Source organism: Ipomoea triloba, chromosome 3 (assembly GCF_003576645.1).
Source record: "Ipomoea triloba cultivar NCNSP0323 chromosome 3, ASM357664v1".
NCBI classification, from domain to species: domain Eukaryota; kingdom Viridiplantae; phylum Streptophyta; class Magnoliopsida; order Solanales; family Convolvulaceae; genus Ipomoea; species Ipomoea triloba.
Window position 1 is genome coordinate 1,586,935 of NC_044918.1, and position 23,461 is coordinate 1,610,395.

The window sequence follows — 23,461 nt, forward strand, 5'->3', positions numbered from 1 at the left end:
AGAGACATCTCATAAACGTTCCGATGATAAAAATGATTAAAAGAAAAAAAAAAAAACCTTTTAGAGTTTTCACATATCATAGGTGCGTGATGCCTCAATTTTAATTGTCTTACCTTTTATTTGTACTTAAAAATGACTCAAACGCATACCAAACTCAACCACAACATTAAGTTTATCAAAATCGAATTCAAATATTTGTAATAATTTACTCTCTTTGTCCCATTTTACCTGTCTTGTTTACTAGTCAAACTAACTCCTTCTTCATTGCTTATTTTCTTTAGTAATTTTTAATTATTTTTAAATTTGATTTTTTGTGTTTAATAGTACTTTTAATGTAGTTTCTAAATATATAAATTTTATATACTAATATTAAATTTAATATTATGAAAAATTGAATTAAAAATAACTCCAGTCAAACTTCGTTAACCGAATCAGACAAACAAAATAGGACGAAGGTAGTATTAATTAACACATCAAAGTTACCTTTATATAGAAAAAATTAAAAGTCAAATATATCGAATTCTGCTCAATCCGTTTACACACACACACACACAAAAAAAAAAAAAAAAAAAAAANAAAAAAAAAAAAAAAAAAAAAAAAAAAAAAAGTGGTCAGTTACACCGAATACATGACAATATGGGTTGTGGCATATGGTTTTATGGTTCATATTCATTGTATTTGTTTCCCTCTTTATTTTTTAATAAGAAACTAATACGTCATGAATTACTGAAAACGGTACACTATGGCAAGTACCATGACACGTAATTATTAATATTTGTATCTAATTATGTAAATTGAACAAATATGCTTGGATCATGAGGATTATCAAATCTCCAATTTCAAATTTTAAAACTAAAAAACACAATGTATATCCTCCATTTCCCGAAGCACAGGATTTAAGGAAAACCGTTACACTTCTCTATTGGGCCTTTATCTTACAAGCCCAAGTAGACATCCCTCACTAAAGCCCAATAGGGCATGTTAGAGCCCAACTAATTGTGCCGAAGCCCGTACGCCATTTTCATATGAAGCCCAGCAACTTACAACAAATCATAAGCAGTGAACGGTCCGGCGCACTACTTTTTGCTGTCGAAATCTTTCCCAGTGGGGCCCTCGAAGTCGCACCAATCACGGAGTTGAATCTCACACATTGCTATGAGTATACATAAGAAATTTCTGTTTATGACCATATTTTTTTTTCTTTATAATTTTTTATTCTATAGCACTACAAAGTAAGTGCGAATGTAATGATTTTTTACAGATAAAAAAGTTGTTATTTTATTTTAATATCTTAGGGGGCGTTTGTTTGGAATATAACATTATCATGTTTGGTTCAAGTTATGTAAGATTCTCAGGGAATGTAACATAACCTCCCGATGTCGTTTTTAGCTATTTGAAGGGAATGTGAGATACACCCCAATTTCTTAGGTAATCTCACATTCCCTTATCTTATTATTACTAATATTGAACTTTTGACATTTTAACCAATTTAGCTGAGATACACCCCAAGGGAATGTGAGATACACCCCAATTTCTTAGGTAATCTCACATTCCATTATCTCATAACTTTTGACATTTTAATCAATTTATCTTATTTTAAACCAAACACAGTTATCTAACATTCGAACTTTTGACATTTTAACTAATTTATCTTATTTTAAACCAAACACAGTTATCTAACATTCGAGTTATCTAACATTATGTGAACCAAACGCCCCCTTACAGTCATCTTACTCTTACACTTTCTATCCTGGTGTCATGGTGATGCAAGATTACACATAATAGTTTTAGAATAATCCAATTAAGTTAGAAAATTAATTTGGTAATCATAATATTTAATAACTTAGATTGGTTTATCACTTTGAGATTACACATAATAGTTTTAGAATAATCCAATTAAGTTAGAAAATTAATTTGGTAATCATAATATTTAATAACTTAGATTGGTTTATCACTTTGTGGAGTCAGTATTGACTGCACTGAGGCTCGAACCCACCACCTCCCGTATAAAGGGAATGATTTGATGTCACTGGATTACAAGGTCCTAGGCAGATTCATATATATTTAAAAAAGGGAAAAATAATCAATTAATCATCGAACTAGTAGTAATCGTGCAACTAGCCCCTGACCAATTTTTTTTTTAATTTTTTAAGTTCAGTGACTTAGTTGTACAATTGCTACTAATTCAGCGATTTATATGTAACTCTAAGTTACGGTATATCTCTGATGGTCCATCACCTGTCATCTTTCGTAAATATATAATATATACACAACACAAACTAATCACTTCACATGATGTAATTAGTTGTGACAATTAGGTGAATAGCGTGCACGCTTACGTGGGGGTGTATGGATTAAACATTTGAAAATGGGATTTAAAATGTGAAGTAGTGGGGAGTTGGTGATATGCAAGCGAGGAAAGGATGCTTTTAAGTGGCCATATATGATTGGCATTGACTTATTTGTCCAATTGCCTTTGTAGACTTCTACTTTTTGTGTCTATTTGTTGGGATTCTAACACCTTTCCCAAAACCCTCACACCACTCCCAAACAAATTCTTAAAAAACATAAAAAATAAACCAACTTGTAACTTGTTTGCCTATGAAGAAGTGCAATATATATGTTGTTTTTGGACTGAAACAATATGTGTTGTGTAATGCATATATGTCTGCCAAGTCCCAGCAAAAAGCACAGACTTTGATCACGATCCATCACAGATAAAGCTATCATCATCATCCTCTATCAAAGCAGAAAAATCCAAGAACATGTATATGATTCCCAGTTTCTGATTCTGATACAGTTCTGCAAACACTGCAGCTGAATTGAGACAGTAGTCCCTCATAGAGCTGTTGAACTCATCCCCACTGAAAAGACAAATAGGAACTATCAAGATTATTGTTCTTCAATGCTGTATTATACAAACCAAACGTTCCCATTATCATCCTTTGCTGCTTAAAATTAAAATTGTTTCACCACAAAAACTGCATTGTTTTTTTTAGGTCATAATTGAAGCAAGTGTTCCCTGGTCTCAACTAAAAAAGATAGTTGAACTGTACATTTATATTTATATATTGGTTCTGTTTGATAAATGATTGTTAGCTGATAATTGTTGGCTGATTATTTTAGAGGGTATAACTAATTGATAACATCAGCGGATTATAGAGAGATATTTAGTAAATTAGTTGATAGTTGTTTGGTATAATTTATTTTCTAAAACACTAATTAAAAAATTGTACAACTTTTAATATTTTTGCATTTTGGAGTTACAAAAAGTTATTTTACCAAATACTTATATTAATTTTGTAACCAAGTCAAATAGCTAATAGTAATCAAATAAGCTAAAATAGACTAATAAGCTAACTATTTTACCAAATAGAGCCATTATATATATGCTCAACAGTCATGAGTTGGTTAAGAAACAAAAAAACAAAATTGAGGTGACAACCTTAAAAGAGGTCCATACAAAAAAAAAAAAAAGAATTATATTTTTATGACAAGAAAAGTTCGTAATCATTATCCGGATGTGTACATTGAGTAAACATCGTTTTATTTTTAACTGGTAAATGATCACAATAATAAGGTAAATTATTATAAATTGCTCATAGCTGATCGACTCAAACCAATAAGACTAATAGGCTATTCGTAAAGTCAAAGTTGTAATCTTGGATATTGAGCGTAGATTGTGATTGGTTTCTTGAAACTGTGAAGATTCAGCGGCTGTTTCTCCCACTAATTTGATTAAATTAAGTTTTACACTAATAATCTGCAGACTGCAACATACTTTTCAAGAATCATATATTCAACAATGGTGTTTATTGTATCAGTAAATTTCAAGAAAACCTCAGCAGCCTCGAACTCTGTGTACCTCGCAAATCGCAAGACAAATTTTTTGTTATAATTCAAAATGAGCACAGCTCGATTACTCATGGAGGATGTCTGTCAGATTCATTAGACAATTGATGCTTCACTTACTCCAATAATTAAAAATGTTTATATGAATAACAAATGATAAAAAAAAGAAATTTATTTCTGGTAAGACATCAGAACTCAGAAGATGCTCTCAGATTCACTCCATATAAAATGGATAATAAGATAAAATAGAAGTTTCAGTATTCTAGCTTTTATCTGGTTTAGTCAAAGGAGCCCCAAGATATCCATTTTCTTATGATAATGGACTTTAAACTACCATTAGGGTGGACTTTAATCCATCATATTAATTAGTACAAATCTGATGTTTATTCATCTGCTAATCATCCATTTACACCTAAGATAACACTACTCGAAGGTGTACATTAAATCCGACTTGTGATTTGATAAAGTAGGTTAAAATTATTTATAACTGATTGGTTTAAACTAACAAGGTCAATAAGTGAGAATAAGACTAAGTCAAGAATTGACTGAAGAAGAAAAAAGGAAACAAGCAACATGCACCCAGAGTTCAAGAAAATCACCCGTCATCTAATTCAGCTCTTGGACAAATAATTTGCTGTAAAGTTTTGTTTTTTTCTGCAATTCTCAGTAAGGGTCAGGAGACATGGTTTTGTATTTGTAAAAAACCGCAATGATTTGTCTGGGGAAATTTTTGCCCAGATTGTATGGTAGTTTCCGCCGAAGATTAAGCTAGTTTAACCATATGCCTTCCAGAAATAACTCATCTGTTGCAGTAAGAAATTGCATGTATTAGGTGATGTTACCATGAGATCACCTCTCCTGTGAGACTATGCGGATCAATATGGATGCACAAATACAACACAAAGTGCATTAAGGTGGTCAAGTTCTTGTGCAGATAGTACTTTTTCTGCGGTCACGCACTATTAGGTACGCATAAATGCAATACAAAGTGTTCGGAAATGCAGCATTAGATGTGAACCATGTGGTGCGGTGTGGTGTATTTTGTGGTGTATTACCGAACACTATATGGTGCATTTTTACATACTTAAAGGTGAATCCGCACCTGTCGCACGGAGAGCACTATTCGCATTTAAACTAGTATGTGTGTATATAAATTCACAATCACTATCCGATGGTGATTATTGGATAAATTCGTCTTGTAACCTTCAGTAAAGTACCACAAGAAGGTTAATTAACCCAAGTTGTTTATAACTGATAAGTTCAAACTAATAAGACCAATAATTTACTCACGTTGAAAGTCAAATTTGTGTTATCAAATCAATAATATAACTAATTTGTCCAAATTACCCAATAATTATATATATATATATATATATATATATATATAGTATGTTTAGCTTTTGTATATTTCTTGGAAAAGTGTCATCAAGCATTAGAACCCCCCACCCCCACCCCAATAAAACAATATTTTAAAGTTTAAGGATTCCGTGACAAACGTTAGTAAGCTAAGTACTGAAAGACAATGTGGGTATCTACCGGTTGCTGGCTCCTAATCTCCTTTCAATTTCAAAAGGTGATTAGAGGAGACGACAAAGAGGAACCCACAAAACTTCATTTCCTTTCAAGCATCCAATGTTCCCTTTAACCCCTCACTTTTCTTCATCCCTTTTGAGGTGAGTGAGTCCTCTGCCTTTTCCTCCGCCCTTAAATCTCGTATACTATCGTTGTATACACATGTACACACGCTCCATTTCGATTATGTCCCTCGTTTTGTCACACTAGGATGAACACATCTGGTTCACCTTTACGGAAAGGCAAACAGAAAGATTAGAAAAACAGTGATTTTTCACAGTCCAGGAAACCAGCTCTCTTGGGAAATTTCACAAAAAAGAACAAATTTTTTACTATAATCGTGTTCTATATTCAATAATTACATTAAAAATGAATAGTAATCTAGGAATCTTAGCCACAAAAAATGAAATTTCATTGTTAAATCACGACGAATCAGCAACTCATTAGATGGGAGGATTAGTTTGAGGTTACAAGTTCAACTCCTACTTAAACGGTCTATTGTTTAATGGTCTTGTTGGGTTTAGCTGGTCAGCACGCTAGTGAGACAACCTAGGTTAGTTCATATCCTTGTGATTATTTGTCGACTAGAATCACAAGATGGATTATCCAACACGCAGCCTCAAATAGTGATTGTGGTTTCCTTGTCATTTCATAAAAGAAAGAAAAAACTATGAATTTTGACTGTACAGGAAAACACTCAAACAGCACTCTGAATTCAGGAAATTTCACAAAAAAGAACAAATTTTTACTGTAATTATGTTCTATATATTCAATAATTACATTAAACATGAATAGTAATCTATGAATCTGGAGATGTGGGGTGTGGATAAGAGACAAAGGGGGGTGAGATAGACGGTCAACAACCCCCACTAACACACCTACAAATGAAAGGGATGTGGGCTAACTGTGTTGTCAATACTTTTCTTAGGAATATTTGGACCGTAATTAGCTTAGTTTAATCACAGATTTGGACCTACTCTTCTTCATCATCTCATCTGTCATAGACTTCTTTCTCTATAGTCATCTCTTGGGTTCAGCATCTACTTTTAGACAACCTTTGACATTTTCGGTTTTTATTTATAGTATAAGACTTTTGTGAGTACTTTTAAGACGGAAAGACCCTCTCTTCATTGCCCAAAAGCTACCACGGTGTAGTATATTGGGACTATGCGAGTAACAGATTTTGGAGCAAGAGTATCTCCGTAAAGAAAAAGAGGAAAGGGAAAGAAAATCTTTCCCGGGTCAAAAGGGCTCCCAGCTATTTTTGTGTGTAGAACACTGTACAAGGTAAAACCGGTGTTTAAAGGCAATGCAAGAGAGCTATATGGGTTTTTGAGGACCCATTTGGGAGTTGGACTGTTTGAGGTTTGTTTGAGGTTGCTGGGTATGTTGTACCTCTGAAAAAAATCCAATCTTGATCGCCCATTGTTTGCTTAAGGTGGGGGTGGTGAGTTCTTTCTTCAATCACTTTCTTGTTCACCTTGCATTATTGAGTTTCCTGTTGCTTTTGGTGGTTTCTGATGTAAAAAAGATTTCATTTTTATAGCTTTTAAGCCGGTTTCAGAGATGGGTTTTGAAGAGGTTAGCAGTGGTGAAATGGTGGGAGACAGAGTGACAACAGCCTGCAAACACAAGCGTTCCAAGAGGTAAGTGTTGAAACTTGTTGTGCCATTTTTCTTGGCTTGTGGGTTGCAGGAATCTTGAAAAGTGTAGAGGTTAGAATGGGGAGGGAGAATAGTAAGAGAGATTGTGAAATCTTGGATTCTGGATCCAGGTTTTCACAGTTCTAGCCATCTTTTTGTGTTTTGCCCAGATTATGTTGCAGTGTAATCTTGCATAGCTCTAAAATGGCATTGAAAGTTTCTACTTTCTGTATATTCTGATTTTCCAATCTTGTTTTGTGGCTTTTACTATGGCAGTTTCCCAGTTAGAACAGGAATGGAAGACCCTGAAGCTTCTAATAGGTTGAAATTGGTAAGGAAACTTCCTTCTGCTCCTCTATTTAGGAGATTCTTGTGGCCTTCTAGTTGAGTGAGATTGAAAACATAGAATAGTAAAAAGGCTGTTCTTTTAAAGATGGGGAGGATCAATGTGATCATGTTCTAGTCATTTAACTCGGTTTTTCCATACTGATATCTTTAAATAAAACACACATTGCTGTAATGAAGAGTTGTCTCTACTCTCTACAAGTTAAATGAAGAAAAAGAAAGAAATTGAAGGTTTCTGGTTCAATAATTAAGGTTCTAGCAGGTAATCCGAAGTTTATAATTTGATGTGTTCTTTCTGTTAGGATATGGGGCATTCGGATGACTGTGTCGAGAGCAAGAAGAAACCATTGTCGAATGATGAGGTCCAAAATTCATTGAGGCAAGAGGTACAATCAAACGGAGATGATTTAACTGTCCTATGTAGGACTAGTGGCTATATTCATGTTGTAGTTTGATAAAAGACTAATCTCGTTCCTACATTCAGATAATGCAGCTTGAGAAAAGATTGCAGGACCAAGTTTCTGTTCGATGTGCTCTAGAGAAAGCGTTGGGTTATGGGTCTTCCTCCCATAAGATCACAGCTGAAACAACCTTAATGCCCAAGGTACCTCCTTTTGCTGCTTTGATTCTTGTTATTGGATCTTTACCCTTAGTATGCTAAAATTTAATCGGTTCGATTCATTGCAGCCTGCAACGGAACTTATTAGAGAAATAGCGGTGCTAGAGTTTGAAGTTGGACATTTGGAACAGTATCTCCTTTCGCTGTACAGGCAAGCCTTTGATCAACAACTCCCATCCGTATCTCCTCCCACAAAAGACGATAGATTAAAGTCGCCCGTAGTTACCCCAAGAAGGAGGCTAGACTTTTCGAAATCGGATGTGTCATCGAGGAAGGAAACCTCAACATCTCAAGTTAATGGACAGAAAGAAACTAATGGCATAGCAGAAGACAAATTGTTTGATTCCGGTGTTCAACGAAGTCATTCCTCGCTATCCCAGCGTTCAGCGCTGTCAAACAGAACTTCTCCACCCGAGGATCCTTTGGGCAAAGCAGTGCGTGCTTGTCATTCTCAGCCTTTATCTATGATGGAGGTAAGTTGCATCTCATAAGTGAACTTTTATTTACTTCGGTTTTGATACATTAGGTTTCCAGCTTACGCCAGACTAATCCTAAGCCCCCAGAACCCCTGATGCATTTGCGCGTGACATAACCATGAACTAAAAATGGTAAGTTTGATTTATCGTGGCGACTTTACAGTATGCGCAGAATACTTCATCAAACATAATCAGTTTGGCGGAGCATCTAGGAACCCGTATTGCTGATCATGCTCTAGAGACACCGAACAAGCTCTCCGAGGAAATGATAAAGTGCATGTGCACCATATACTGCAAGCTCGCTGATCCACCACTGACAAATCCCGGAGTTTCATCTCCAACCTCGTCATTCTCATCAATAAGTGCATTTTCTCCGAAATATCAAGGCGACATATGGAGCCCAGGGTTTAGAAATGATTCGTCATTTGATGTGCGGTTGGACAATCCTTTCCATGTTGAAGGGCTGAAGGATTTCAGTGGACCTTACAGCACAATGATTGAAGTACAATGTATATATAGAGATAACCAGAAACTCGGTGATGTTGAGCCCTTGTTACAAAATTACAGGTAATGGCATTTAACTTCTGATGACATGATTGGTATTGTACTTTATAGTGTGCAGTACTCATTGAGACGTTATATTTTAGGTCGCTGATTTCTCGATTAGAAGAAACTGATCCTCGGAAGTTGACTCATGAGGAGAAACTAGCATTCTGGATTAACGTCCACAATGCATTGGTGATGCATGTAATTCCTTCTGCCAAAATATTCACGTTACGTTTTGCTTTTGTACATCTCAAGCAATCCCATTTGCAGCATTTGCTAATCGCTACAATTTCTTGTTCCCAATAGGCGTTTTTGGCTTATGGAATCCCACAAAACAGCATGAAGAGAGCATTCCTTTTGTTGAAGGTTAGCTAAACAGACTAGTTTTTTTCCTTAAATTCCTCTCGGTTGGCAATATGCTCGTTTTTCCTTACACTTCTCGCAATCCAGGCTGCCTATAATGTTGGGGGTCACGTCATAAGTGCAGATTTGATACAGACATCGATACTGGGATGCAGAATGTCTCGACCTGGGCAGGTAATGGTCTGCACGAGTTCTTGCTTATGCAGTTTTGGCTCGAGATTCCTGCACTCCTGTAGCACTAAACATGTCTCGTTTTCACTATTGTCCATCGTCCTCGATGGATTTATAGGCTCGAATGCTTGATAGTTAACACATTCAGTACTGATAAAGGCTACTTCTATGTGCAGTGGATTCGCTTACTACTTTCCTCGAGGGGAAAATTCAAAACTGGGGATGAACGACAAGCATTCATGATTGAACATCCCGAACCTCTCTTGCATTTCGCACTCTGCTCTGGCAATCATTCAGACCCCGCGGTACTTATTCACAATCTTCGTTTTTTGCTAACTTTGCACAACGAATGCTTCGTACCTCATGGAGTTACGGGGTTGAACACTTCACTTTTTTTTCACAGATTCGACTCTACACGCCCAAAAGAATACTTCAGGAGCTGGAAGCAGCAAAAGAAGAATACATCAGAGCAACCTTTGGCGTGTCAAAGGATCACAAAATCCTCTTGCCAAAGGTTGTCGAGTCCTTCGCCAAGGATTCGGGCATGTGTCCTGCCAGCGTGACCGAGATGGTGCAGCAGTCGTTGCCCGACTCCCTGAGGAAGAACATCAAGAAGTGCCAGCAGGGAAAGGGTCGCAAGAACTTCGAATGGATTCCTCACAACTTCGCCTTCCGGTATCTTATATTCAAGGAGCTGGTGAGGTAATTAACTGTTTTTCATGGCATGTAGTTAAGGTGATTCTGGTTTGGTTTGCCGGTTTCTTCAGTGGCAAGAGTGTTGATTCTTTTCCATCTGTATAAATGAATAGAATGTCAAGAGTTGGAATGAAGCATAGGTTGCCATTTGTGTTTTGTCAATGTCTCTTACCTCCATTCCTTTTTCAAGTGACCGAGAAAAACCAGCAACCACTACTTGTACACTAGAGACCAACAAATTAAAGTCTATCCTATTAACGAGGGAAATTCACAGTCAGTTTGTTACTGGGGTGTGCATTGGGTCGTCTCATAACCGTAACTGACAAAGGACTATAAATGGATAAAATGATTGTCCATAATTAACCAATTCAAATCGAGAATGTTAATATGTGACTTCTAATGACAGTCTGAAACCTTGTAATTATTAAATTAACACTATGACAAACTTTGCTTGAATTAAAGAATATTAAAGAAAATGCACAAATTCTTCACAAGGAAAACTTAATCCGACAACATCCGAGCATTAGTACAACCTAGTACCATTATTTGACCAATAATCCTAAATCTTATTTCTCTGGATACGAAGAACACCTTGAATCTTGACCGGGTTAACAAGACCAAGATACGCATTAGTACGGTCTCTCTCCGATGATGTTTCCGGGAGGATTGTAGAAGCATAAGGTTAAGGTAACCTGGCCTTTAGCACAAGTCGCCTGAGCACAACCCAATTCCAGCGATTTCTTCCAAACAACCTGGGTATAAACGCCACACTTGTGGTCGGAAACGCAGGAATTGTTAGCGTAGTCGTAGAAGCTCTTCTCCTCCACCCAATGCTCCACCGCCATGCGCGGCGGCACCGCCATTCCGCCCGCCCACAGCTGGTTGCCGCCGTATTTTCCTCCGCTTATGTCGGCGAAGCTGCAGTTCTTCTTGTCCCGCTGGTAACGGACCTGTAGACTTGCGGCGGTGGCGAGCATCGGGCTCCAGTTCAGAGCGGCGACGCCCACTTCCGCCCTTGCTTGGTTGTGCGCATCTAAAAACTCCTGGGCGGAAGGCGGCGGAGCCGCCGGCGTCGCGGCCCCTGTCGGTGGCGATGGTGTCACTGCTTGCGCATAACCGTGGCATATGGCAAGTGCGATTATCACTGATAAAGATAGTATTTTGACCATTTTTCCTTCTCAAATGACAACAATGTTGTCTATGCAATGTAGCCAAGGAAGAATAGAGGTGAATTTATATTAAGAAACCCAAAAAGACATGATCCTAATGTCATGCCATATGAATCACAATCTTCCAAAGAACATGGGGTATAGATATAGTCTAGATTTGAACTCTTACAGCCCTTCGTTTGAAAATATTCAAAAGAAATGGAATTCAAATTTCATAAAAAACAAATTATTAGGAAAACATATTTAGCTGTCCATTTTGGATTTGGAATGGTAAGAAATTATGAATATAAAGACTGGCTTTAATAATAATGGTTTGGCTATATATACATGTGTAGTTAATAAATTTGGTTGATGGTTAAATAGTTCAAAGCTTAATACTTTTTTTCCACCTTTCTTGGAAAACAAAATACCTAACTCTACTTAGGAACTTGTTTTCCTTCTTCTTTGGGAAGTCAAATTCCATTGAAACCGTTTTCCTTCTAACCAAATAACATAATCTTTCATTTTCCTCAACTTTTTGAAAACCATTTTCCATTGAATTAATTTTCCATCCAACCAAACATACCATTAGTTTTTTTTTTTTTAGTACTATTAACTCTATTACAATATAGTATTTGTTCATATATATTTTCTTAACTTATTGAAGCACAAAGAATTGATGCCCCACGGGAGTTCAAGGCCAGGTGTTATTGAGCTCTCCCTTATTCTTAAACAGTTTATTAATTCTGGCAAGATCTATAGTGTGCATTAAGTAAATCTGGCCTTATAATCCTACTTAGCAAAGGATTACAAATTACCACAACCAGATCAAGTTGCACATAACTAATTAGTTAAAACCAAGAAAGTTAATAGATCCTTATCATTAAGAGTTACACTTGTAATTTTAAGATTACCAAATCAACAATTTGATCCACTTCATCAGATTGCCTTAACGAGATATCATTTAGAATCATAGTGCACTTGAGTGTAGTGGTTACATGGGAGCAACTAGGTGTACAAGATATTTTTGGTTTAGCGAAATGGAGATGGGTATGTAAGAAAGAAGAATGATTGAAGATCACTCACATGCTGACTTCTGTCAAAGAGAAGAGACATGGCTCTTGACAATTCTTTCCACTTCAATGCTTTTCTCAATGCATCACATGTGTTTTGTCATTTATTTACCTATACATTTGCGTGAAATCCACTTCTTTTGTTGCCAGGCCATGGGTGATACAACTTGCATTTACTTTAATAAGATTGCCCGATACCTAATATTTTTTGAGTGTATTTATGATTTTTATCGTCGAACATAGTGATTAATCCCCTTGTTCAATTGTAGGTATTTCTTTGAGTAGGACAATTGGTCTGGAGATACAGATGATGATTATGCATGATAAATATTATTTCTATTGATCAACTCATAGACCAGTGTCCACATAGTATTAGGGATCATGGATCGAAACGACAAGATACAAAATTCATAGTCATAACGTAGGACACAAAAAATCACAACACAAGATACATACATATGTTATATATTTACTTATTTTTCAAATATGATTTAGGTACATAATTTGTGTTCATAAGCACATAATTTTACAAAACGAGACACATAAATTTATTACATAAAACACAATTACTAATTTATTTCCTTCTGCTCCTCTATTTAGGAGATTCTTGTGGCCTTGTGGCATGAGTGTTGATTCTTTTCCATCTATTTAGGAGATTCTTGTGGCCTTGTGGCATGAGTGTTGATTCTTTTCCATCTGTATAAATGAATAGAATGTCAGTGTTGGAATGAAGCATAATATAGGTTGCCATTTGTGTTTTGTCAATGTCTCTTACCGCCATTCTTTGTTTGAGTGATGAGTGACCAAGAAAAACCAGCACCTACTACTTGAGAGTGTATACTAGAGATTAACAAATTAAAGTTCATTTTTTTTTTGTAACGAGGGAAACTCACAGTCAATCAGTCAGTCAGTGTCTCTAGGGTGTGTATTGGGTTGCCTTATGACTCTAAGAGCATCTACATTGGTGTATATTGAGGGGATAATGTCAGGCATCAATGCCACATGGAGGAGTGAGGTGAGGGAGAGAGAAGGAAAGAGTTACTCCTGCAAATAAAGAAATAATGCAGATGAGTGGGACCCACTCCAATTTATGCTGCTGGGCGCGTCTGACAATGCTATTTCTTTTTTTTAGGAAAACAATGCTATTTTTTAATTTTTTTAAAAAAATCAAATTTGTTTTTTTTCCTCCAATCCCACTTTCTCTTTCCTAATCATACTTACAAAAACTCCTCAATTATCGTGAAAAACTCCATTATGCTCTAACTAACAAAGGACTATACATAAATAAAAAAAGTTGTCTATAATTAACCAATTCAAACTGAGAATGTTAATAGGTGACTTCTTCTGAGAGTTTGAAACTTGTGATTATCAAATTAACAGCCTGACAAATTTGGTTGGAATTAAAGAAAGCTGGAATTAATGCACAAATAGTTCATAAGGAAAACTTAATCCGACAAACAACCGAGCATTAGTACAATGTAGTACCATTATTTGACCAATAATATTTAAATCTTATTTCTCTGGATACGAAGAACATCTTGAATCTTGACTCTGGGTTAACAAGACCAAGATACGCATTAGTACGGCCTCTCTCCGATGATGTTTCCGGGAGGATTGTAGAAACATATGGTTAAGGTAACCTGGTCTTTAGTACAAGTCGCCTGAGCACAACCCAATTCCAGCGATTTCTTCCAAACAACCTGGGTGTACGAGCCGCACGTGTGGTCTGAAGCGCAGGAATTGTTAGCGTAGTCGTAGAAGCTCTTCTCTTCAACCCAATTCTCCACCGCCATGCGCGGCGGCACCGCCATTCCGCCCGCCAACATCTGGTTGCCGCCGTACTTGCCGCTGCTTGTGTCGGCGAAGCCGCAGTTCTTCTTGTCCCGCTGGTAACGGACCTCTAGACTTGCGGCGGTGGCGAGCATCGGGCTCCAGTTCAGTGCGGCGACGCCCACTTCCGCCCGTGCTTGGTTGTGCGCTTCCAAGAACTCCTGGGCGGAAGGCGGCGGAGCCGCCGCCGTCGGTGGCGCTCCTTGCGCACAACCGTGGCATAAGGCTAGTGCAATTATGACTGATAAAGATAGTATTTTGACCATTTCTTCTTCTTCTCAAATGACAACAATATTGTCTATGCAATGTAGCCAATGAACAATAGAGGTGAATTTATACTAAGAAACCCAAAAGACATGATCCTAATGTCATGCCATATGAATCACAATCTTCCAAAGAACATGGGGTACGGATATAATGTAGATTTTAACATGTTTGGTTCGCTTGAAAAGATTTGAAGGAAATGGAATTCAAATTCCATGGAAAACAAATTATCAGGAAAATAGATTCCACTGTTTAGTTGGTGGAAAAGAAATTACTGGGAATATGAATTCCATTGTTTGTTGGATTTGGAATGATAAGGAATTATGAATATAAAGACCAATATGCCCTTAGTAATAATTGTTTAGAGAAAATATTAATATTTTATAGCCAAACCATTATTACTAAGGGCATATTGGTCTTTATATTCATAATTCCTTATCATCCCAAATCCAACCAAACAATGGAATTCATATTCCTAGTAATTTCTTTTCCACAAACTAAACAATAGAATCTATTTTCCTGATAATTTGTTTTCCATGGAATTTGAATTTCATTTCCTTCAAATATTTTCCAGCGAACCAAATGGGTTGTTAGTCTCTTTTTTTTTAGTACTATTAACTCTATTACAATGTAGTATCTGTTCATACATACTTTCTTTAACATATTGAAGCATAAAGAGTCGATGCCCCACGGGAGTTTAAGGTACTATTGAGCTCTCCCTTATTCTTAAACAGTTAATTGATTCTTGCTGGATCTATAGTGTACATTAAGGGTGTGTTTCTGAAAACTATTTTTTGAAAAATGAGTCATTTTTCAGAAGTCATTTTTCTTTTTAGTGTTTGGCTACAGAACAGAAAATTGTTTTGGTGTGTTTGGGTCATTTTATAGAAAATGAGCAGGAAAATGAATAGATTTATATACTTCAACAATATTCAGTCAACAAATCGTTCTCGTTGAAAGTTAAACTTGTAATTTTAAGATTATCAAATTAACAGCCTAACCAACTTGACCAGATTGTCTTAACGGGATATCATTTAGAATCATAGCCCATGTGAGAGTGTAGTGGTTACATGGGAGCAACTAGGTGGACAAGATATTTTTGGCTTAGTGAAATGGAGATGGGTATGTAAAGGAATAAAGGATGAGAGTGGTGGGAAAAGAAAGAAAAATGATTGAAGATCACTCACATGCTGACTTCTGTCAAAGAGAAGAGCCATAGAGACATGGCTCTTGACAATTCTTTCCACTTCAATGCATTTCTCAATGCATCACATGTGTTTTGTCCTTTATTTACCTATACATTTGCGTGAAATCCACTTCTTTTGTTGCCATGCCATGGGCGATACAACTTGCATTTACTTTAATAAGATTGCCTGATCATGTTCGAGAATTTATATCAGTTTTTTTAGGAAAGATACCTAATTTTTTTTAGTGTATTCAGGTTTTCATCGTCAAACATAGTGATTAATCCCCTAACTCAATTGCAGATATCTCTTTGGGTAGGACAATTGGTCTGGAGATACAGATAATGATTGTGCATGATAAATATTATTTCTATAGATCAACTCATTGCAATGAGAATTGGGTAATGGGTAATAATGTGTGTTGTGTATAAAGTGAATTGAGTGAAATTCGAGTTCGAAAGGATTTATAGGATAGAGAAATATTACGTTCAAACAGGCTATGGTCCAGTTTTGGGTTCTAAAAGTCGCTGCTTTGTGGGCTCTAAGCTATTTTAAAGATTGGACCAACGGCTATACTCTGTTACTGCGCCTTGTCCAATACCAAAAATATTACAAATACCAAGCTTGGACCCAATATCTCTATGAATTTTGTAGCAATTTATATCATAGACTAGGGTCCACATAACATTATGGATCCTGGATCAAAACGACGAGATACATAATTCATATTCATAACACAGAATACAAAAAATCACAACACAAGATACATATACATGTTATATATTTATTTATTTTTTCAAATCTGATTTAGATACATAATTTGTGTTCATAGACACATAATTTCACAATACAAGACACATAAATTTATTACATAAGACACAATTATTAATTTGTTTCAGGTATATATTTCATATTCTTAAGGTATAGAATTTCATAACACAAAGAGTATGTACTAGGGGCAGCTGGTGGAAATGGCGTGAATTGGATGGGTGAATCAGCGAAGAATGTAACGACGAAATAATATCTGGAGGAGAGAAAATGACACATATGACCATATATGGTAATATTCCCTTTTCCTGGATTACACTGAACCGGAATGCGGATAAGATTCGTGGATTCCCTCCTATCCCAATTTTCGGATTTGTGGTGCTCAGTCCATATTGGGTGGGAGCCTATTCCATTCCACTTCACATATTTCACAATTCCATCACTCATCAGAGTTAGCAAAATGTACATCTTATTCCCATTTCTCTCTTCAATGGGTGTCAACCTTTAAATTGACAACTTTTTAATTACTTTTTATTATATATATAATAATATAATATAGTATACATTTTGTTAATTAGTAACGCGGAAATTGTTTTGTATTTTACGTAGAATTTATTATTATTATTATTATTATTATTATTATTATTATTATTGTATTTTACGTAGAATTTTATTCTAAGTGACACTTTTTGACCAAAAGAGCACTTTGCTGTCCAGCACCTCGTTTATTCGTTAATTCTTTGCATTCTTTTTTTTTTTTTTTTAGTATTACTAACTCTTCTCTCACTTCTACAGTTCAACAAGTCATAGAGGTACTATCTGAGTACAAGTTATTTGGCAAAATGTGTAGTTTAGATTCCAAACTTATGACCTCATACAACATTTCTCAGTCCTTAACCATTTTTCCAAGTTGTTTCTTTCCTTATTTTTATATGTTTTTTGTTTTTATAAACTATTTTAAATGATTAGGTTAATATTAGTATGTTACTGTATTTTAATAATAAAAAATTACAAGTATTTTACATTGAAAAAAATAATAATGGGACTAATATTGTAATGGGGAACAAAAGCATGCTCCACCACTACCAAATTTGAGTTATATATGATTTCGCTATACGTCTCGAGCTCCCATCACATCACATTTCAAAAAGTGTCAATGATTCAAATGAATTATTATTTGTATTTATAATAACAAGGCTATTGATTGGGCTTTTAAAAAGATTTTGTTTGACTACTATTAGTTTTTTGACTTAGTTAAACAATTAATATGAGTAGTTGGTTAATCAGCTTTTTGTAACAACTTATTGTGTGTTCTAAAACGCTAAAATTCAAAAAGTTACTCAAAACAGTTTTTTTATAAGCTTTTTGAGAAAATAAATTACACCCTTAAAGGTCATTTTACTTGTAATCAGCTATCAGATAACAGCTAATTTACCAAACATCTTTAACATCTTTCTACAACTAGCTAATCTATAAGCTAGTCAACCCCACTAACAGTTATCAGCTAACAACTATTTATCAAACTCCCATTTGTATACTTTGAAATGTCAAGCGAAAAACGAGTAAATAAATAAATAAATAAAATGGTCATTAGTTGACGACTACTCGATGCTTTAGAGCACACAATTATTTAAATTAATTGGAAGGGAAAAAGAAGAAAAAACAAATTACACGTAAAATTAATAATGGATTAATACATCTAAAATTAATAATTGAAATGGGAGTAAGTGCAGCAAAATTATTTAATTTGCTAACAATTTTGATATGTCAATGTCCACCGCCAGCACAGGGGTAATGAGTTGAACTTTGAATAAATTCTGGATAACTTTATGAATACATACAAAGTTATAATCGAAAAGGCATATATGCATGTTTTGCACCGTCAATGTTTTCCAACCAATGGATCTAATAAATTCATAATATTTACTATTCACCAAATTACAACTTTTTGGATTTGGTAAAGTGGTAGGACCATTCTCATCTCATCTTCAATCAACTCTTTTCTCTTTTTCGTCATTAATGTCCATTTGCACCAACCTTTTCCTATACCCATAGGATTAAGGTATATATTAGTTCTTCTTCTTTTTTTTTTTAAATATAAAATTGTTTACTCAAACGTATATATGTAAATTAATGTATTGCACAACTTCATATATATTTAATAATATTATTTTATATAAAAATCGAAGGATATGTTGTGACTCAACTTAATAGCGTTATTTGGTAGGAATATATGGGTTAAAACGTGCTACATAGTAGATATACTTGATAAGCATGTGTTGTTGAGTAGAAAATGTATTATTTATGTTGAAAAGTAGTTAATAATTTGAGCAGGGGCGGAGCCAGGAAGTTGGGGTTGGGGGGCCAAATTTAGTCTGCATTATAAATCATACAATATCGTTATATACACCATACATGATTGTATAGATTATTATTGATAATTATTTTTAATTATACTATGTTCAATAGTATAATATATGAATATATAATTATATGAGTATGATCGAGGTTATCAAACATTACTTTCAAAATTTTCACATAACACAAAATATATACAATGGTAAAAAATAGGAAAATTACACTTTTCATCCCTAACTTCCTAAGTTATAGGCCGGTTAATTGTAGAATACGTTTCTAATTGTTGGTCGTGCTCAGTTTTCGTCCCTACGACATTAGGGACGGAATTTGTAATGTTAGTATAGCTTAAGAACGAAGAGTGAGTACAACCTATTATTAAAAGGACGAAATTTGTGACGCCAATTATAGTTTAGGGACGAAAAATGAGCACGACCACCAACTTAGGGACGAAAAATGTAATTTTCTCTAAAAAAAATATTTACATTTATTTAAATATGCATTGTCACTCTTTACTCAAAAATATGTATTTTGAGTTCATTTGATAAATACATAATAGATTTTTTAAAATCAATAGGAGGGGCCAAAAGTGTAAAATATTCATACCATAATAATATATACATATATACCTACTAAAAAATGGGGTGGGGGTGGGGGGGGCCAAGGCCCCCCTAAGCCAAGGGGTGGCTCTGCCCCTGAATTTGAGTATAGTAGTCTATAGTTTATTACAATTGTGTTTAGGATGCTCTCTTTTTAATTAGTTTGTATAGCGTAGCTGAATTGCAATTGGTTTTTTTAACAAGCTGGTAGAGTGTCTTATTTATATTGGAGAGGCACAAAGCATGTTGAAGAGCTCTTGAAGGTGTCATGGTGCCTAGCGACTGGATGCTCAAGTCGATCATGTCATGTATGTGATAGCCGTTCATGTGATGGTTGGTTGAAAGACGACAAATCTGATATATTTTATTGACACTAACTCGGATTCTCGACCTCCATGACCATAAAAGGCCTGCCAACACACAACACTTAGAGATGATTTTCGAACCATGCCAAATATAACATAACAACTAATTAAAAGTTTAAACAAAGAAGTATATTGCATATTTATTGGTTTTATATTTTTTGAGTACTTATTGGTTTTATATATTCTAGAATGATAATGAAAATGATGTTGACAATTGAAATACTAGTAGCACCCATAAGGGCCATAAATTAAATTAGCACATCAATTTATGTAGATGTGATTTGTTTGGAATTGAAGTATTGATGGGAGTTTAAATGACTATAGCTATATATGTAGCGGCCAACTTGCACTATATTGAACCGTGTAATAAATTGATTGACCTTAATTAAGACCACATTATCTGCACCACAATATTGGTCACATATACATACACGCAGTACACCATCCTGTATTGGTCGGATTATTATTGGATCAACGTCGTCCATAGTTCTAAGCATTTCATGATTGCATGTCCGTCACACACATATATGTACATGCATGCAGATTTTAAAGAAGAAAAATCCAAAACGTGCGCGTATACGTTTTGGCCCAGAACAGGAACATGGGTACTCGACCTCGGTTTTCTCAATGTCGAGGCTTTTGGTTGGAACATGCGAAGCATCGGATTCGGCTTAGCTGGCTTGCCGGTGACCTCTGGTCTGCCATGATCGTGACATCACTGCATGAATGCACGATCCTAACGACACAACTTAGACAAGCCGGTTAAACTGCTGACTTGATAATCACAAAATTATAAATTTGATTTTAACCAGAACTACTTATTGTTGAAGTTATATGCAATATAAATTGATTCAGAAGATTAGATTTATTTTGATTCTGATATAGTGATTGTAAATTTCTTTTATAGTTACGGATTAAAATATAGTTTGATAGTAAGATACGCTTGTTTGTGGGGGGTTTCAAGCAAATGAAGAACGGTAATAAACGTAAACGTGGGGTTTTAACTAACGACCAAATGGTGTCCGGCCAACAAATAATATTAACCTCAAAATGATTTGTTACGCTACGCTACCTCGTACACTAATTATTTACAAAAATGAAATAATGGATCACTGTCAAGATGGTTACGACGTCGTCTATTCCGGTATCGCGCTCAACTTCGCCGCGAATTTCCCTGATCTCCGGCGGCCGTTACTACTTCTTCCCGCAACTACAGACCCATTATCCCCGGCGGCAGCCTTGGAGCCTTTATCGACGGGAAAATCGAGGGTTTTCCGGCGACACCCGCATTTCTTGTCGCAGCACGCGCCGCCGCCGCTCTTGGTCAACGCGGAGCTAGCTTTGACGGCCAATGCGGCCATTTCCTCGGCTTGGAGGCGGCGCTTGAGCCGGCTCAACGGCAGCGCGAAGTAGAGCTGTCCGGGCTGGAGTTCCTCGTCGCCGCTTATCGCGGAGACGACGTCGCCGAAGTCCATTTCGTCGGAGTTACATATAAAGATGGTCGGGTCCTTCTGTAAAACGTAGGACGCTTTCACCGGGTACGAAAACTCCTCTAATCTCCCGTCCGTTAAAATCAACTTCGCCGTCGCCACCGACGTGGACTCGCAGGACGTGCATATACCCATGCCGGCGTTTTCGATTCTTTCCCGGAGCTCCGATCCGTTGAGATGGCCGGATTATTCGATCTTGAAGCGAGATGGTGGGAAGGAGGGCTAATGGGGGGCGTTAAATATTGGGGTGGTATGGCGTGAATAGTAGCGTAGCCACGTCAAAGTTGTCATGTAGTGAGGGAAATGAATGCGGCCGTATTGTTTATATTTTCATCGAGTTTCGTTCTGGCAGGGGATCAGTCATTACAGGCCAGTTTGCCAACCTGTAAATTCATGGGTGACAGCTTGTACAACGATAGTCATTTCGACAATGACCCACGTTTTGCGGGTGAAATTACGATTTTGCCCCTCGGGTACCTTCATGGAAAACGCTAACGCCGTTACCCCACCCGCTCCGCAATCGAGTATATTCGCGTTTTTCCTGCGTAGCCAACTCAATTGATTCATGATGATAGAGTGTGACCAATGAATATATTCTCGTTTTTCCTGCATAGTCAGTTCAATTGATTCATGGAAAGCACTAATGTCGTTACCCCACCCGCTCCGCAATTGAGTATATTCTCGACTTTCCTGTGTAGTCAGCCCAATTGATTCATGGATGATAGAGTGTGAGCATTGAAGATATTCTCGTTTTTCTTGCACAGCTAGTTCAATTGATTGCAATGACGTAGAATTGAGTCTGGCAATCACATTGTGTGAGTGACTCTTTGTAAGCACGATTATCGCACCTTATTAAGTCACCACAATTATAGAGTGTGGGCCCTTAAGGCAAGAAATTTTTGTTGGTCAGGCTACGAAGTGTCCTTAACATGTTTTAATTGTATGAGACACTTTAAGTTCGTATCATACTTAGACTAATCCTCATTCACATCGAGTTGACTCAATTAAGGGACAACGTGTTGATCATATTGATTTTTCCATACAAGAAGAGATTCGAACTTCTGACCTCTCTTAAGGGAGAAGAATGCACGGTTACTCACACTAATCAAGCTGGTTAGGGCAAGGAATTTTACCTTGGGTGAAGTATATTTTTGTCTTTGTTTTGCTTAAAATCGTGTTTACACTCTAATATATGATTTGGGATCATTTCTAGATTTTCGATATCCCTCACAATATCACCGAAAATTGAGTGCACGATCACGAGAATCAGGGGAGGGCGAAATTCTTGACGGCGTTAAGTTACGGTTGAAGTTTCAAAGTGGGGAATGGAGGAAAACGGTCAGAGGGGAGGGCGGAATAGGAAAGGGATTTCACGTGATAAGATGGTGGGGGATAAAGGGTTGCTTTTATTGGGAGGGGTGGGTGTGGGATGGGATTTTGAAGTGAAATTCGGAATTGATTAAACACGCACAAGTGGGGTTCACAATCCAATTGCTCACAATGTGGTTCGTGGTATTTGTTGTTGATCGTTGGCAATACCAATACAAGAAAGGACACTAATTACATTGGGTACATATTATAGTACGAGCGACGCTTATTCACTGATCGAGAAATAAACTAAATAGATATTTTCTCAAAGTATCGTTTAAACTCTCGACGTTCATTAATAATACAGAGTCCCATCTATTCGCGTAAATGACCAATAAGCTTTACGCTGAAAGAATGGACGGGATATGAGTATAGCGACCGGGTAAGCCTCTCTCATTCGCCTACAAAAGGACTTCCTTGACCGCCATATTCTCTGCTAAGTGAGCATTACTCATGCAACGAATTGACCACATATTCATCATTATTATCCTTAATTTGCTATTAGTTTTAAGACCATTTTCACCATTACCATTTATAAATGTTATTATTGTTATGGAATTAAAAATATAAAATAAGTTGGAATGGGAAAAATGTTGCGGGCCTAGAGAATAGGGGATGGCATTTAATTTGCAGGGCAGGGTGACTATAATAAAGACACCAAGACCCTGTGCCAGATTGTGATGTATGCACCAGAAGATTCTATCTTTGATAAGTGTGAAGATTCCATCATCTAC

At 36.3% G+C, this 23,461-nt stretch overlaps 4 protein-coding genes across 5 annotated transcripts; 1 reads left to right on the forward strand and 3 right to left on the reverse strand.

Annotated features, from left to right (window-relative positions):
• Window positions 1-6,418: 6,418 nt before the first annotated feature.
• On the forward strand, window positions 6,419-10,445 carry LOC116014175. Of its 2 annotated transcripts, none has more exons than XM_031254176.1 (12): window positions 6,419-6,871; window positions 6,971-7,070; window positions 7,344-7,398; window positions 7,715-7,798; window positions 7,897-8,016; window positions 8,100-8,504; window positions 8,671-9,074; window positions 9,155-9,254; window positions 9,360-9,419; window positions 9,504-9,590; window positions 9,764-9,892; window positions 9,991-10,445. In XM_031254176.1, the coding sequence occupies exons 2-12, from the start codon at window positions 6,991-6,993 to the stop codon at window positions 10,291-10,293; spliced, it is 1,827 nt and encodes a 608-aa protein (XP_031110036.1). In that variant the 5' UTR covers window positions 6,419-6,871; window positions 6,971-6,990; the 3' UTR covers window positions 10,294-10,445. The 2 variants fall into 2 exon arrangements, with proteins under 2 accessions (XP_031110036.1, XP_031110037.1); XM_031254177.1 differs by having other exon boundaries at window positions 6,419-6,862.
• A 226-nt stretch (window positions 10,446-10,671) lies between these two features.
• On the reverse strand, window positions 10,672-11,556 carry LOC116014176 (STS14 protein-like). The gene has a single exon (XM_031254178.1). It carries the CDS (start codon window positions 11,450-11,452, stop codon window positions 10,913-10,915), a length of 540 nt encoding a protein of 179 aa, XP_031110038.1. The 5' UTR covers window positions 11,453-11,556; the 3' UTR covers window positions 10,672-10,912.
• A 2,313-nt stretch (window positions 11,557-13,869) lies between these two features.
• LOC116012525 (STS14 protein-like) lies at window positions 13,870-14,644 on the reverse strand. The gene has a single exon (XM_031252083.1). It carries the CDS (start codon window positions 14,598-14,600, stop codon window positions 14,082-14,084), a length of 519 nt encoding a protein of 172 aa, XP_031107943.1. The 5' UTR covers window positions 14,601-14,644; the 3' UTR covers window positions 13,870-14,081.
• Window positions 14,645-20,850: 6,206 nt separating this feature from the next.
• Window positions 20,851-21,632, reverse strand: LOC116013922. The gene has a single exon (XM_031253889.1). The coding sequence runs from the start codon at window positions 21,492-21,494 to the stop codon at window positions 21,006-21,008; it is 489 nt and encodes a 162-aa protein (XP_031109749.1). The 5' UTR covers window positions 21,495-21,632; the 3' UTR covers window positions 20,851-21,005.
• Window positions 21,633-23,461: the final 1,829 nt, after the last annotated feature.